The sequence below is a fragment of the Miniopterus natalensis genome, chromosome 15 (assembly GCF_054644295.1).
Source record: "Miniopterus natalensis isolate mMinNat1 chromosome 15, mMinNat1.hap1, whole genome shotgun sequence".
Classification (NCBI taxonomy): Eukaryota; Metazoa; Chordata; class Mammalia; order Chiroptera; family Miniopteridae; genus Miniopterus; species Miniopterus natalensis.
Window position 1 is genome coordinate 8,122,135 of NC_142095.1, and position 12,444 is coordinate 8,134,578.

Here is a 12,444-nt window from a genome sequence, read left to right on the forward strand (position 1 = left end):
GTAGCACACAGACACACTCACCTGCACACTGGCCTTGGAGACACCCCCACTTCAGCATTTATCAATTGTGTCCTTCCCTTCTTTGCTCTGCCTCTTGAGCAACACCTGGCATGCACAGGGCACAGTTCAGAAGATGTTTCAAAGGGGATTTGACTAGGGATCTGACAATCATAGAACAGAATGACTCACAGCTTCTATGGAAATGTCAATGATACTGTGAATTGGGCTTTAATTTCCCCCATCCAGTCATCCCCTCCTAAATCAGCACCTGGATTCCCAATAATTGTTTGGTGTATGTGGTTGTCTTTCCAGCAAGGTTCACCTTCAAAGGGAAAGAAGGGGAACTGTCTTGTTCATTCAACAATACTAGATGCTTAGTATAAAGAGATGACTAAAACATGGCCCCTTTCCCAAGGACTTGCAATTGGATGGTGGAGGCAGATATAAAAACAGCTATGCATTAAATGCTGTATCAGGGGCAAGTGCATGGTGTTTGGGAAACAAGAGGAAACACAACTTTTACAGAGGTGGGGGTGTATCAGGAAAGGCTTCACTGGAGGAGGGAATAATTGAAATGCATAGTAAATAGTGAGTAGGGGGTCCCCCAGTAGCTGAGGACTGGGAGGGTCTGGGAAGGCTAATTTTCTAGGCACAGAGAAGAACATATACAAGCAAAGACAGGAGGATGCCACTTGGGTAATTTTTCATGCTTATTGATTAATTGGAGTCCATTCAAGAAGGTATCCCCTTCCTCTTTTCCCAGACATATTCATGTGGTAAATAGACCATAGGCAGTTTTTATATCGAGCCATTTTCTTACCATCAGAAATGAGAGATTGGTTGGGGGTAGCTAGGAGAGACACAGCCAGCGTTTCCGGAAACCAGTTGGCCTGCTCGGGTGATGCATTTTAAGGCAAATTTAATACTTAAATTCAGAAGTCATTGCCCACAATAGGTTAATTCTGAAATATTAATTGGTGACTAAGGAGGCACTGCCTGTCAAATATGGGACCGGAATTTTCTTCCTGATTTCTTCGTTGGTTTGCTTAGTGCCCACATGCAAGTCGCTCAGCTGTCCAGTGGGAAGGATCTGTGGATTTTAATGAGTCCCATAGCCCTTGGAAATCTCTGAGATTGGATACAAAGTAAAATGAAGAGACACACACTTCTTTTACATTGGTGGGTACAGGATAGTCAACATAGAGATGGTATGTGGGAAAGCAAGATATTAATGAGGGGTCCTGTGGTCTCATGTTCTGCTGAGAGAGTATGTCCTGGGGGGTCTGGAAAAAGGGAATTACTCTCTGACATTCCAAAGGTATGTTATCATAGATGCAAAAAGACAATAGTCAGGCTCAGTTAAGGTAAAGATTGACCTTTGTCAAGAAAGATACCGGCCTAGGACGTGACTACTTGCCATGACTCCCCTTTTGTTAGGAAGTTTTCATTTCCAGCCATCCTATGTGGTTACTTCAGGTCTCTGAGCTTGTGAAACCTGGCATGCAGACCTCCCCTGAGCCTGTCAGATTTAGTATGTGGGCCCTTTTTCATCCACAGAATTAAGGAAGGGGGCCTTTTTCAGCAGTATGATCAGAGTCTGGAAGGAAGTCAATGTTTAGATTTTGGAAATACTTTATATGATCTATGGAAGTAACTGATAACTTGTTATGGTCAGGTTTCCACAGTGGTCCTGGGAACTAGCCCGCCGGGCATCCTGACTATCCTGGGGCTCTGGGCCTATGAATTAGCTCCTATTCTCTGGCAACTGTAGGCCACATAGTTCCCTCAGAGGCAGATTTTGATGGGAAATGTTTATTGATTTGGAGGAATGTCACTATTCTTCCAGGAAATTAGGCTGTAACTCTCCCTTCAATCTCTCCATTGTCAACTGCAAAGTTTGCCTCATGGGATCCTGGAAGCTCATTACATTACAAAGCTCTTGTCTCCTCCTTTGCAGCACACATAGGCTGAATCTAATGAATTGTAGAAGCTAATTTTCAGGCAATAAAGTACACTCAGTCATTCAACAACCATTTACCAAGCATGTTTCTGAACTGGTGCACATAATCGAGTCTCCTCAGGTCATAGTTTCGCGTGTAGAGTGAGTGTGGAACAGCCCAATGGCCAAAGGCCGGCAAACAGCTGACACATCCGATTGAATCATGAGGTTGTCCTCTAACATGCCTTTGGCCATGAGGACCTATTTGCTGATCTTAAGCACCCTGTAATCTCTCATCTCTCTTGGCTTTTTCTCAGGTTGTGTCAAGAACACTTTTCCCTATTCTCTCCCCATGTTCACCTAGAACACCCCTTAGATCTGTGTCCTTCATTGGCTGCTAGAGGGTCATGAAAATAGGGGCAGGGAAATGGGAGTGAGCAGAGGGAAGTGCCAGGCTCCAGATTTTCCTGCAGGACGAGCTCCCAGCCTCCCTTCCTGCTCCTCGGGGGCAATGCCCAGTCTTTCCTAGGCCTCGCCTCTGGGAGACGCCGGGCCAGCCACGGCAGCGTGTTCCATTTCCGGGCCCCTGTCCGAGACGGCTCATTCCCTGACGGGGTCGCAGATGACGGAGTCTTTCTTGGGGACAGAGACAGCCATCGGGGCTCCCTGCTGCTGGGCGGGAGTACTGGCCAGCCAGGCCCTCTCCCTAGGAGCCCGCTGCCTCAACCTACCAACCCCGCATCAGGGCAAGAAGAAGATGGGCAGCCCACACTGCCCCCCGGTGAGCTTGGACCTGGACTCACGGAAGGCTCGGTGAGTTTGTGAATGTTCTGGACTCTGGGGCTGCTCTCCAGCTAGAGGCCTTGGCTCAGGAAGCCCTGAGTGTCACCCATGGAAGGGTCCTTTAGATACCATTCTGCCCAACACCTCCCCTCCACTCCCATTTTACTGACAGGGCAAGTGAGACCCAGAGAGAGAGACTGGAGTTACCTGAGGTCACACAGCTTTTCTGGTTTCCTCTGTCCAGTGGCCCAGATGATTTTCCAGCTGATCCCATATTTTCGTTAGTGTCTCTCTGTCCCCACGTACTAACACTGCTTTAGAGGTAGGTAGGTCGGCTTGCTCTCCGGACAAGGGGAAGGAAAACGAAGGCTCTCTTCCCTCCTGTGGCTCTGTGCAAAACACTCTGGGCTCTGCAAACGGGCCCCAGAGAGTGCTGGGAGGTGCCTGGACTGATCTGAGCAGAAGTAAAGCATCCTTTGCTTTCCTCAGAGAAGTGATAACTTGCCAAAATGCACAATGTAGGCAGCAATGACTGAATGGCCAGCACTCTCAATGGGATAATCAGAGTGCAAGGCCAAGCCAGGGACTCCTCAATGGCTTGGGAGCTGTGACATAATGTGAGCTCTCCATCCAGTTGCAGTAACGATGCTGCTAGTGCTTTTCAGTTGCCCTCACTGGCCAGCCCTGGACCCAGAGCAGTTTGCAAACTGAGTCACCTTTAGCAAGTCCCTTAAATTCTTCAAGCCTCTGTGCGTCCCCTTGTAAAAAGGCTTCTAAGTAGCTAAAGGGTTCAATGGAATAATAAAGTGCCTGCATTTACAGACATGTGTCTGACAAAAACAACAGTATCTTTGGTTGAGTCCTCATGCTTGGAAACTTACTAAACTTTGTTTTTATTAAGCACTTACTGTATACCTATGGGCTTCACCTAGGGTAGGTGCTCAATAAATCCTTGTTGAATTTAGATTCTGAATGGTTTGTGTGGTGCTCAGTCAGCTGCTGTGGGCCTCGGACTCCCCACATCCAGGGTATGTGTGTGTCTAGAGTTCGGGGCCTGGCACAGAAACCGGACAGAACTTCTGACTAAAGGTCCAAAGATTGTGTCAGACAACTAAAAACGGGGCAGTCAGCACACACAAATGTTCCCTCAAAAAGAAATTCTGTGGAATTAGAACCTGGGTTATATGTGGGGAGGAAAATGGGCCTATGAGAAGGGAAATCCAGAAAGTCTATCGTGGAGTAGTATATGTGTGTGTGTGTGTGTGTGTGTGTGTGTGTGTGTGTGTGTGTGTGTGTATGGTGCATATTCTGTGTAAATACCAAATACACAGCTCAGGAGACGTCTCCTAATGACTGCCTGGCCTGCTGCTCCTCTCCCTTTGGTAGAAACCTGTCCCCACCCTGGTGCCCAGGTCCCTGTCCTAGGGCAGGAGTTTGCAGAGCCTCCGGTGAGCCCAGGCCACTCTCTTAGCTGCAGACCTGGGCTCTGGTTGCAGTCCAGCTATGTGTCCTGGTCGCCACGCTTGAGCGCTTACCCCAAGTTCAAGCAGCAGCCCAGTTTCCCCAAGTGTGGCCACTGAGGATCGAAGCTTCCCTGGGCAGCTACAACTACGGGAGGCGGGCCAGTAAGAGGCCGAGTGACCTCAACTTGCCATGGAAAACTTCAGGTTGGGGAGCGTCCTGACTCTTTTTGTGTCCCAGCAGGTGCCCGAAGCAGGACAGAAGAAGACTTTCCTATCAGCCGAGTACTGGAATGAACCCTTCCGAGCCCAAAGGGCAATGAGTGTGGTCAGTATCATGACCTCTGTCCTCGAGGGTAAGTACTGCTCATTGGAAGGATGCTGTCATGAGTCCCCACGTGAGCAGCAGGGGGATACCAACTGTGTCAAAGGGCACCCATCTCTGCGTCCTGGGATCCGAAACACTCCTCTTTTTTGTGCCTTTGGCCCATCACCCTTAATCAATGTGGGTTGTTTTTTTTAATGTGGTGATTTTTCAAAAACAATAGAAGCCAATGGTTGAAATGCTTGAGTCCAGCTGTTGTTCACATTAACATCTGCTTCACGCATATCCACAAAACTAGGTGTTAAAAGGTGATATGGCAGGCACTGGAGGTCGGGCCACCACTCAGGAACGCAAGAAATTTAACAGTGTTTCATTTTCAAACATGGCAAAGTTATCTCAGTGTTTTCCTGGCTTGTAACTTTTATGGTTATAGCTTAATTTCTGTCTCAAGCTCCCCCATTATGCTGATCTTTGGAAAATAATTTAAATAAATAAGTCAATTTTACTAAATTCTTGTTTAATTCAGGGTTTCATCAGTGGAGTGGGAATCCACTTGGTCTCCCCAGGGATGCATCAAAGTTCCAGGTGCTTACAGCCAACCAAGGGAATGGCCCGGGGTCAGGGCCACCTGACACTCAGGTTCCCAAAGAGCATGGCTGCATCCCCCCCCCCCCCCCCCGCCCCACTCCCCCAGTAGGAGGCCTGCCTTCTTATCCAGCCTCTATTTTGCCTCAGGGTATGGAAAATATGGCCTTAGTCATAACCATTTATTTACCTCCACCAGACAAATTTAAAACGCCCTAAGCTGGAGAAGGGAGCTTGGATGTGGGTGTGTTCCCCAGGAGAGGCCCTGCATGCTCTCCTCCCAGCCCTGAGCTGAATCCTAACCATAAGGAGAGCACAGTAGACAATATAAACAAACCCAAAAAAATGTTTGAGGGATTTGAAAACAGAGCCAATCTGTGCCTTACTTTCTAGGTGAAGCCAGAGGTGTCAGGCGTTAGAGAGAGACCCACATGCTCAGCATGGAACAGAAACTGTAGAGTAGAATGGGCCGGTAAGGTACCTGGGGAGAGAAGCCCTGAGTCAGCCTCTGAGAGTGCCCTGTGGCCCCAGAATGACAGTAGCTAGATGGTGACCTCGCCCTGATTGGAAATGAGTGAGACAAATAGGGAACCTGGAGATGCAAAGAGGGAGCAGCCGTCTATCTCCAGGGCTCTCCCACCAGAAACCAGATTGGGAACCATGATGACTTAAGTAAAATGCACTTGGCATTGACTAAGGACCCGCTCAGCCTTCACCTTGAGCCCCCTAGAACTCCGACTCTCTCAGATCATGAAGTGGTAGCAGACATTCAACTGACCAAACCAAACTCCCCAGGTTGGCTCCTTGAGGTGTAAACTTAGTGCAGTTATGGGGGGAAAACCCCTTAAGTTATATTTCTTGCACACCTGAGTTTGTCTTTCAAGAAATACATACATATTCCAGTAACAACAGTGTGTGCAGACTCTTACATTATTTTTCCTCATTGATAATTACTTAATAATTACTTTTCATTGTAATAGTGTCTGTACACCTAACATTTTTCGTGACTGCATAGAATTTCACCATGCTGCTATGCCCATGACTTTTTGTTGACCAGGTGGGTTGTTGGGAATTTTTTATCTTATTTCTGTTAGTCATCAAACAGCAGATGTTAAATACAAACAACTTGCTTTTTTATTTATTTATTCCCCAGACCTATCAAGCTTCCTCCTTCCCTGTTTTTTAATGGACTCACTCATCAATGAAAATTTGTTGAGCAACTGCTATGTGGCTAGCATTGTTCCAGGTGCTGAGGGTTCAGTGGTCAACAAGCTAGAAGTCAGCCCTCATGGAATCTACACCTGGGGGTGGGGAGCACAGATGATAAGCACAAATAGATGTTCAGGTAGTAATAAGAGGTAAAAGGAAAATGTAAGGGAGGAAGGAAATGGAAAGCAAGGAGTTACAGAAGGGACTACCTTAGACGGGGTGGTTATGGAAGGCTGTCTCCCTCTGGAGACCCGCAATCAGAATGAAGTAAGGGATTCAGCCCTGTGAGGACCTGGGGGAGAGAGTTCCAGACAGATGAACAGCAAATGCAAAGCATTTTGCAGGAATGAGACAGGTAAGAGCAAAATGTGCGTCCTAAGCACATCCCAATTTGGGTAAGAACAGAGGCAGTCTCAGTTGGATGAGAGGCCACAGAGGGTAGTGAAGAACACAGGCCCTAGAGCCCGACTGTCTGGGTTTTCATCCTGGCTCTGCCGCTTATGGTAAGCTGTGCAACTTGGGGCTCCTTTAACTGCTCTGTGCCTCAGTTTTCTCATCTGCAAAATAGTGAAACTATTCAGTAGGTTATAAATTCTACAAGGGCAGAGATGTGTCTGTTTGGCTCACAGCTGGATCTCTAGAACTTAGAAGAGAAGTGCATGGCACATAGTAGGTGCTCAACAAATAGTTGTTGAATGAATGGTAAATGAGTGTGACGCACAAAGGTGACATGGGTGGGAGGGTGGTACTAATTTATAATAACCTGAACTGATGAGTAGGAAGAGAATTTATCATTTATAATGGACTGAACTGATGAACAGGAATTGTCATATATCCTGAGGTAGGACAGACTTCCCCTCAAGGAAGATTCTGTGAGTAGACTGGGAAAGGCAGGAGAAACAATGACATTTTTAAGAGAATCTGGGTAAAGGTGACCTCAGGTTAGGTCAAAGAGTTCAAAGGTTTTTGAGCACAGGACAGATGAGCTGTGATCTTTTCTGGTTGAACATAATATCCTTTACTCCCATGGAGTCCATGAAGGATGCTTGATGCTGTCAGAACTGTGATAGCACTTACAAAGGCCATCACTTTGGGGATGATTGTGCCCAAGAAAGTTTGGCCCAAGCCAATAAGAACTTGGCAGTTCCCTGAAGTTGGGCAGGTGAACCATCTATGTTTGGGGCACAAGCTAAGACTTGACAGTTGTCCAAACCAGAAGACCAGAAGCAGGAGCACAGCAGTGAGCACAACCCAGTCTCTGCCCTCATGCTGAGTAGGGGACAGGACACGGAACAAGTTGCTGCTGGGGTGCTGAGTGTCTATAGGAGAAGGGCAGGGTGCTAAGCGAGACGTGGTAAGTTTAGCCAGGGGTTAGGGGTGTATTCCAGGTAGAAACAATAGCAAAATCCCTGAAGCAGGGGAGAGCCTAATACTTAAAGAAATGAAAAAGCCTGCTGGAGCTGGAGCACAGAGAGCTGGGAGGAGAAGGGCTTAAAATAAGGCTAGAGAGATGGCCTGGGGCCAGACCCACAGGCCTCCTTAGACCATATTAAGGATTTTGAATTTCATCCTAAGAGCAGTGAGGTGCCACTAAAGGATTGGAGGCAGAGGAACTACATTTGCATTCTATAAAAGTTACTCTGGATACATGTAGAGAATAGAATTAAGAGGGGAATGGTGTTGGCAGGGGAGCCAAGTAGATAGAAACCATGGGAAAGATGGCAGAGCCTGGACTCTGGGGTGGTGGCAGTGGGGACGACAGGAAATGGAAGGATCTGAGAGCTAGCTGAGGGGCATAAGATTTAAGACTTGGTGGTTCACATGGTTCTGGCAGAAGCAGCTGAAGGGATACTGGTGCAATGACATAAAAGGGACACTTTAGGGGGTCCAGGGAGGTTCACTGAGGAAAGATGAGTGCGGAAGATCATGAGTTGAGTCTGGGACATACTGGGTTTTATGAGCCCCTGAGACATCCACATAGGGATGCCCAATAGGACGTCGGTTGTATGAAAAGTAGGTCTAGAGCTTAGAGGTTGAGAGTGACCTAGAGATACATAATTGAAAGCAGTTTGAATATAGACTGTAAATCTGCAGTGGTGCAAGTGGATGGATGATGTTGAGGGAATTAAGTAAGACGAGAAGAAGGCCTGGGACCAAGTCCTAAGAAACAACCTTTAATGCTTGAACAGAAGAAACACAGCCCACAGAGGAGGCTAAGAAGGAATGCCTAGAAATAGAAGAGCCAGCAGAATACAGCGCAGAGCCAAGGGTCTAAATTCCTTCAGGAAGAGCAGAGAGGTCAAAAGAAGCAATGCTATGGAAACATCAAGGTCAAGATAAAAAAAAGTCCAGGGCTTTAGTCACACAGTTGTCTTTGGTGGTTGAGCAAGAGAGAACTGGAGGAGTAGGGGGGTAGGCAGAGGCCACATTGGGGGTGTGTGAAGGAAAAATGAGAGGGAAGGAAGTGGAGATATTATATATAGACAACTTTTTCAAGGAGTTTTTCTGTGAAGCTTTTAAAAAAAAAATTTACATGCTAACAGGGAGGGTCTGTGAGACTGGGAGAGACTGAACATAAAGTAAAGAGAGGACTGTTCCATGGATTCTTGAAGTGGTTAGCAGGAGAGATTGCATAAGTGGAGACACTGGTTGTTAATAGGAGGGGAGAACAGCTCTTTAACAGTAACAGAAGGAAAGGAGGAAAGTTCGTCCTGGAATAGTTTTCTGCAGAAGACTCTTTTGGGGAAGAACCATGATCATGTTGCAAGCTAGCAAGTGCACGATTCTTTTAGCCGCTCTATCTCCCCCAGACAGTCATGATCAACAAAGTTGAGGCTATTTATAAGCCTGAGTCTCTTCCTGTCCTGCCTCGCAGACAGGCTGCTTCCTGCCACAATGGCGTCTCTGCAAGATTCCTTACTCAGCACTACTTTCTGTGCTTCTTTTTGGTGCCAGAGAGAGGAGTGGAAAAGGGGAGATGGAGGCTGGAGGAAAGAGGAGAAGGTGAGATATAGTAGTCTGGAAGGCTGAAGGAGTGACTGAAATAGAGAAATGTGGCAGAATTTCTGGGCCATGACTAGCTGGGACTCATGAATCCCTAGCAGGACCCGTCAGCATAGTTGTGTACTTTTTCCCACCAGGTTCGGCTGGTTGGGTACAGGTGCAGAATAGCCTGTGCTTCGGGTTTATTCAGAGTTAGGGTTCTATCAGACAAGTACAATGAAGGGGGAGAGGGATGAGGGAATCCAGGGTGTCTGCAAAAGAATAAATAGAGTGATGGACATGAACTCTAACTTAGGTAAGTTGAGAAGTAAAGACATGACATAGGTGATGAAAAGTTAAAAAGTGTAGGGTCCGTGGTTTGGAGGCCTGGATGGGGACAGGGTCTGGACTGAGGTTGCTGAACTGAAGGAACTTCAAAAAGTAGGAAATAGTCATCAGAGAAAGGGAGGGCTGAAGTGGAGATTGGAGGCCGTGGTTATTAGCAATGACAAGGTCTAGGGGATGGGGGTCCAAGGTGACGTGTTGCTGACAGCTGTCATTGACTACACTTGTGATGCAGAACTTGAGGAATCCCAACAGAGGTGCCCACCCTGCTTGATCAGCTTGGCTCAGAAGTATCTGATCTGGGAGTGCTGCCCCACGTGGGTGAAGCTCAAGAAACTTCTGTTTAGGATTGTGACGGACCCATTTGCGGAGCTCACCATCACCTTGTGCATCGTGGTGAACACAGTCTTCATGGCCATGGAGCACCACGGGATGAGCCCCACCTTCGAAACCATGTTCCAGATAGGCAACATTGTGAGTGCCTGGCAGCCGCTGCCCATGGCACCGTGGCTGGGGAGCTCTGGGTGGGGTGGCAGCATGCCCTCATTGGTTGGAGCATTAGTCTAGCTGGCTGAGAGCAGATGAGCAGTGCGAAAGATGTGTGGATGCTGAGTTCAAGGCTTCAAGTCCAAAGGACCAGGCTGAGCTGGTGGCATTTGCTTTTGGATGAATGAGCACAGGGAAGCGGACCAAGAAAGCCCTGACCTGGGGGCAGCTAGCTCCAGCCCGTTCCTTCCCTGTAAAGGGGATGCGATCCTCTGTTGCTCAGGCTGGCGACAGGCTTTGATGAGATCAAATGACAGAAAAGTCCCTGACCCTGGTCTGCTTTCTTCTTACCTGTCTCCCTTCCCTGCTGATTGTTGTGTGGCCTGAGCCTGGTCCTGACCTCTGTCAATGTCAGAATTCTGCCCTAAGACACTTAAAGACACCCAAGCGAAAAAGAATCTTAGAGACAATGTATTATTTTTGTTTTGCCAATAGCTGTTATTTATTAGTGAATTACTACCTGCCAGGACCTTTGCTGAGACCTGCACTTGCATCATCTCATTTTTATGTTCATTATACAGATGAGAAAATTGGGGTACAGAGAGGATGCATGACTTGTCCCCATTTACACAAGCTAGGAAATGGCCGAGCTGGGATTTGTATCTGGGTCTGTGTTGTCCCATCCTCCATGCTTTAAACTCCTGAACCAGATTGACTGCTCGTTTACATAATTATGTAATAATTATTATCCTCATGATGATCCACTTGCTCCCCTCCGTCACCATCCATATGGAAACACTGAAGCATGGGTTCTGATGCGTACGCCCTGAGCGCTGGCCCAGGCATTTCTCTGCTGCCGCATTGAGTGTTCCCATCCCCAACCCTTCAGGAGCCGGCAGGTAATATAGCAGCTGAATTGGAGCGAGGTACAGGGATTTGCTAGTGTACAGAAAAAGGCATTTCTCTGCTGGCCTGTTCGTCACTGCCCCTGACCCCAGGGACCCTTGCTGAGACGGATCCTTGTTTCCATCCGCAGGTCTTCACCGTGTTCTTTACTGCTGAAGTGCTCTTCAAGATCATTGCCTTTGACCCCTACTACTACTTCCAGAAGAGGTGGAATATTTTCGACTGCATCATCGTCACCATGAGCCTGATGGAGCTGGGCATGGCCAAGAAGGGCAGCATGGCAGTGCTGCGCTCCTTCCGCCTGGTAATGCCCTCTCTTGGTGACTCGGGGACAGCTGCCCCCACACCCGGGGAGGCTCACCCCCGGGAACGGGCGCTGTCCTTCGGGGACCCCACCAGTGAGCTCCCTCTTCCTTTCCTGTCCCTCGGTGCTTTTCACTTACTCAAAGTGGGGGGGGCATCCTTTCCCCTCGCAGGCCTGCGTCCCCTCATCTGTGCCAAGTGGGGACTTCCCAGCAGCCTCCTGTTCTCTTGTCAAATAACAGTCACAAGGGAAATCATAGCAGCTACTGTGTCTTGAGCGCTGACAATGTGTTAGGCACAGCGCTACCGTAACACAGCTCATTTCAGACTTACAATAACCCTCAGAGAGGGAGAGTTGCGTTTAAGATCCTCACGGTAGATGCGGGGAACTGAGACGCAGAGCGGTTAAACCACCGCCCGGTCTCCCAGCCGGGAGCGAGCAGCAGGCCTGCGTTTCAAAGCCAGGTTGCTTGGCCCCAGAGCGCTGGCTTCTCCCGCCCCACGGAGGTCATCCTCCGATTCCCTAGTGCCCCAAACCACAGCCCCCATGCCTCACACCCAAAGACGGCCACCTATTTGCCCCAGGGCCTGACACTTCTCCAAACTCAGCTCCAGGTCACCCTCTACAGGGTGAGTTCTGTTCCAGTGGCTGGGGCCCCGCTGCCCACAGGCCGCCCGTGGGCAGGCGGACCTGTTCTGTACTAATCCCTTCACCTCTTTATCCAGCCACCCCACCCTCCCCGCAGCCTCCCGCCAGAACGCCCCACGTATCTGAGCTTCTGGTTCCACTTTGTTCGTTGGTTTATTTTGTCCATTAGGGTCCACATGACCGTGCTGGGACCGAGTGTTCACAGCAGAAATCCTTGCCGCTTTCCTGCTCCCAGAGAGCATGCTTTCAATATTTCAGCAAGTCTGATATTCGTGACAGGTTTTCTTAAAGATTAAATTTTTTTAACAGTTTAGAAAGGTTGTTGTTTTTTTTTTTTTTGTTAGAAATATTTATCCTGGCCCAGGCTGGGTGGCTCAGTTGGTTGGAGTGTGATCCTGTACATCAAAAGGTTGTGGGTTCAATTCCCAGTCAGGGCACACACCTAGGTTGCAGATTGGATCCCCAGTCGGGG

At 48.4% G+C, this 12,444-nt stretch overlaps 1 protein-coding gene across 1 annotated transcript in view; it reads left to right on the plus strand.

The window, feature by feature from the left end:
- Positions 1 to 12,444, plus strand: part of SCN10A (sodium voltage-gated channel alpha subunit 10) — a 68,455-nt gene that overhangs the window by 22,570 nt on the left and 33,441 nt on the right. Inside the window, exons 11-14 of the mRNA XM_087824599.1 lie at positions 2,459 to 2,752; positions 4,427 to 4,538; positions 9,864 to 10,102; positions 11,151 to 11,324. Coding sequence (XP_087680725.1) covers positions 2,459 to 2,752; positions 4,427 to 4,538; positions 9,864 to 10,102; positions 11,151 to 11,324 — 819 coding nt within the window. The remainder of the gene's footprint in view (positions 1 to 2,458; positions 2,753 to 4,426; positions 4,539 to 9,863; positions 10,103 to 11,150; positions 11,325 to 12,444) is intronic.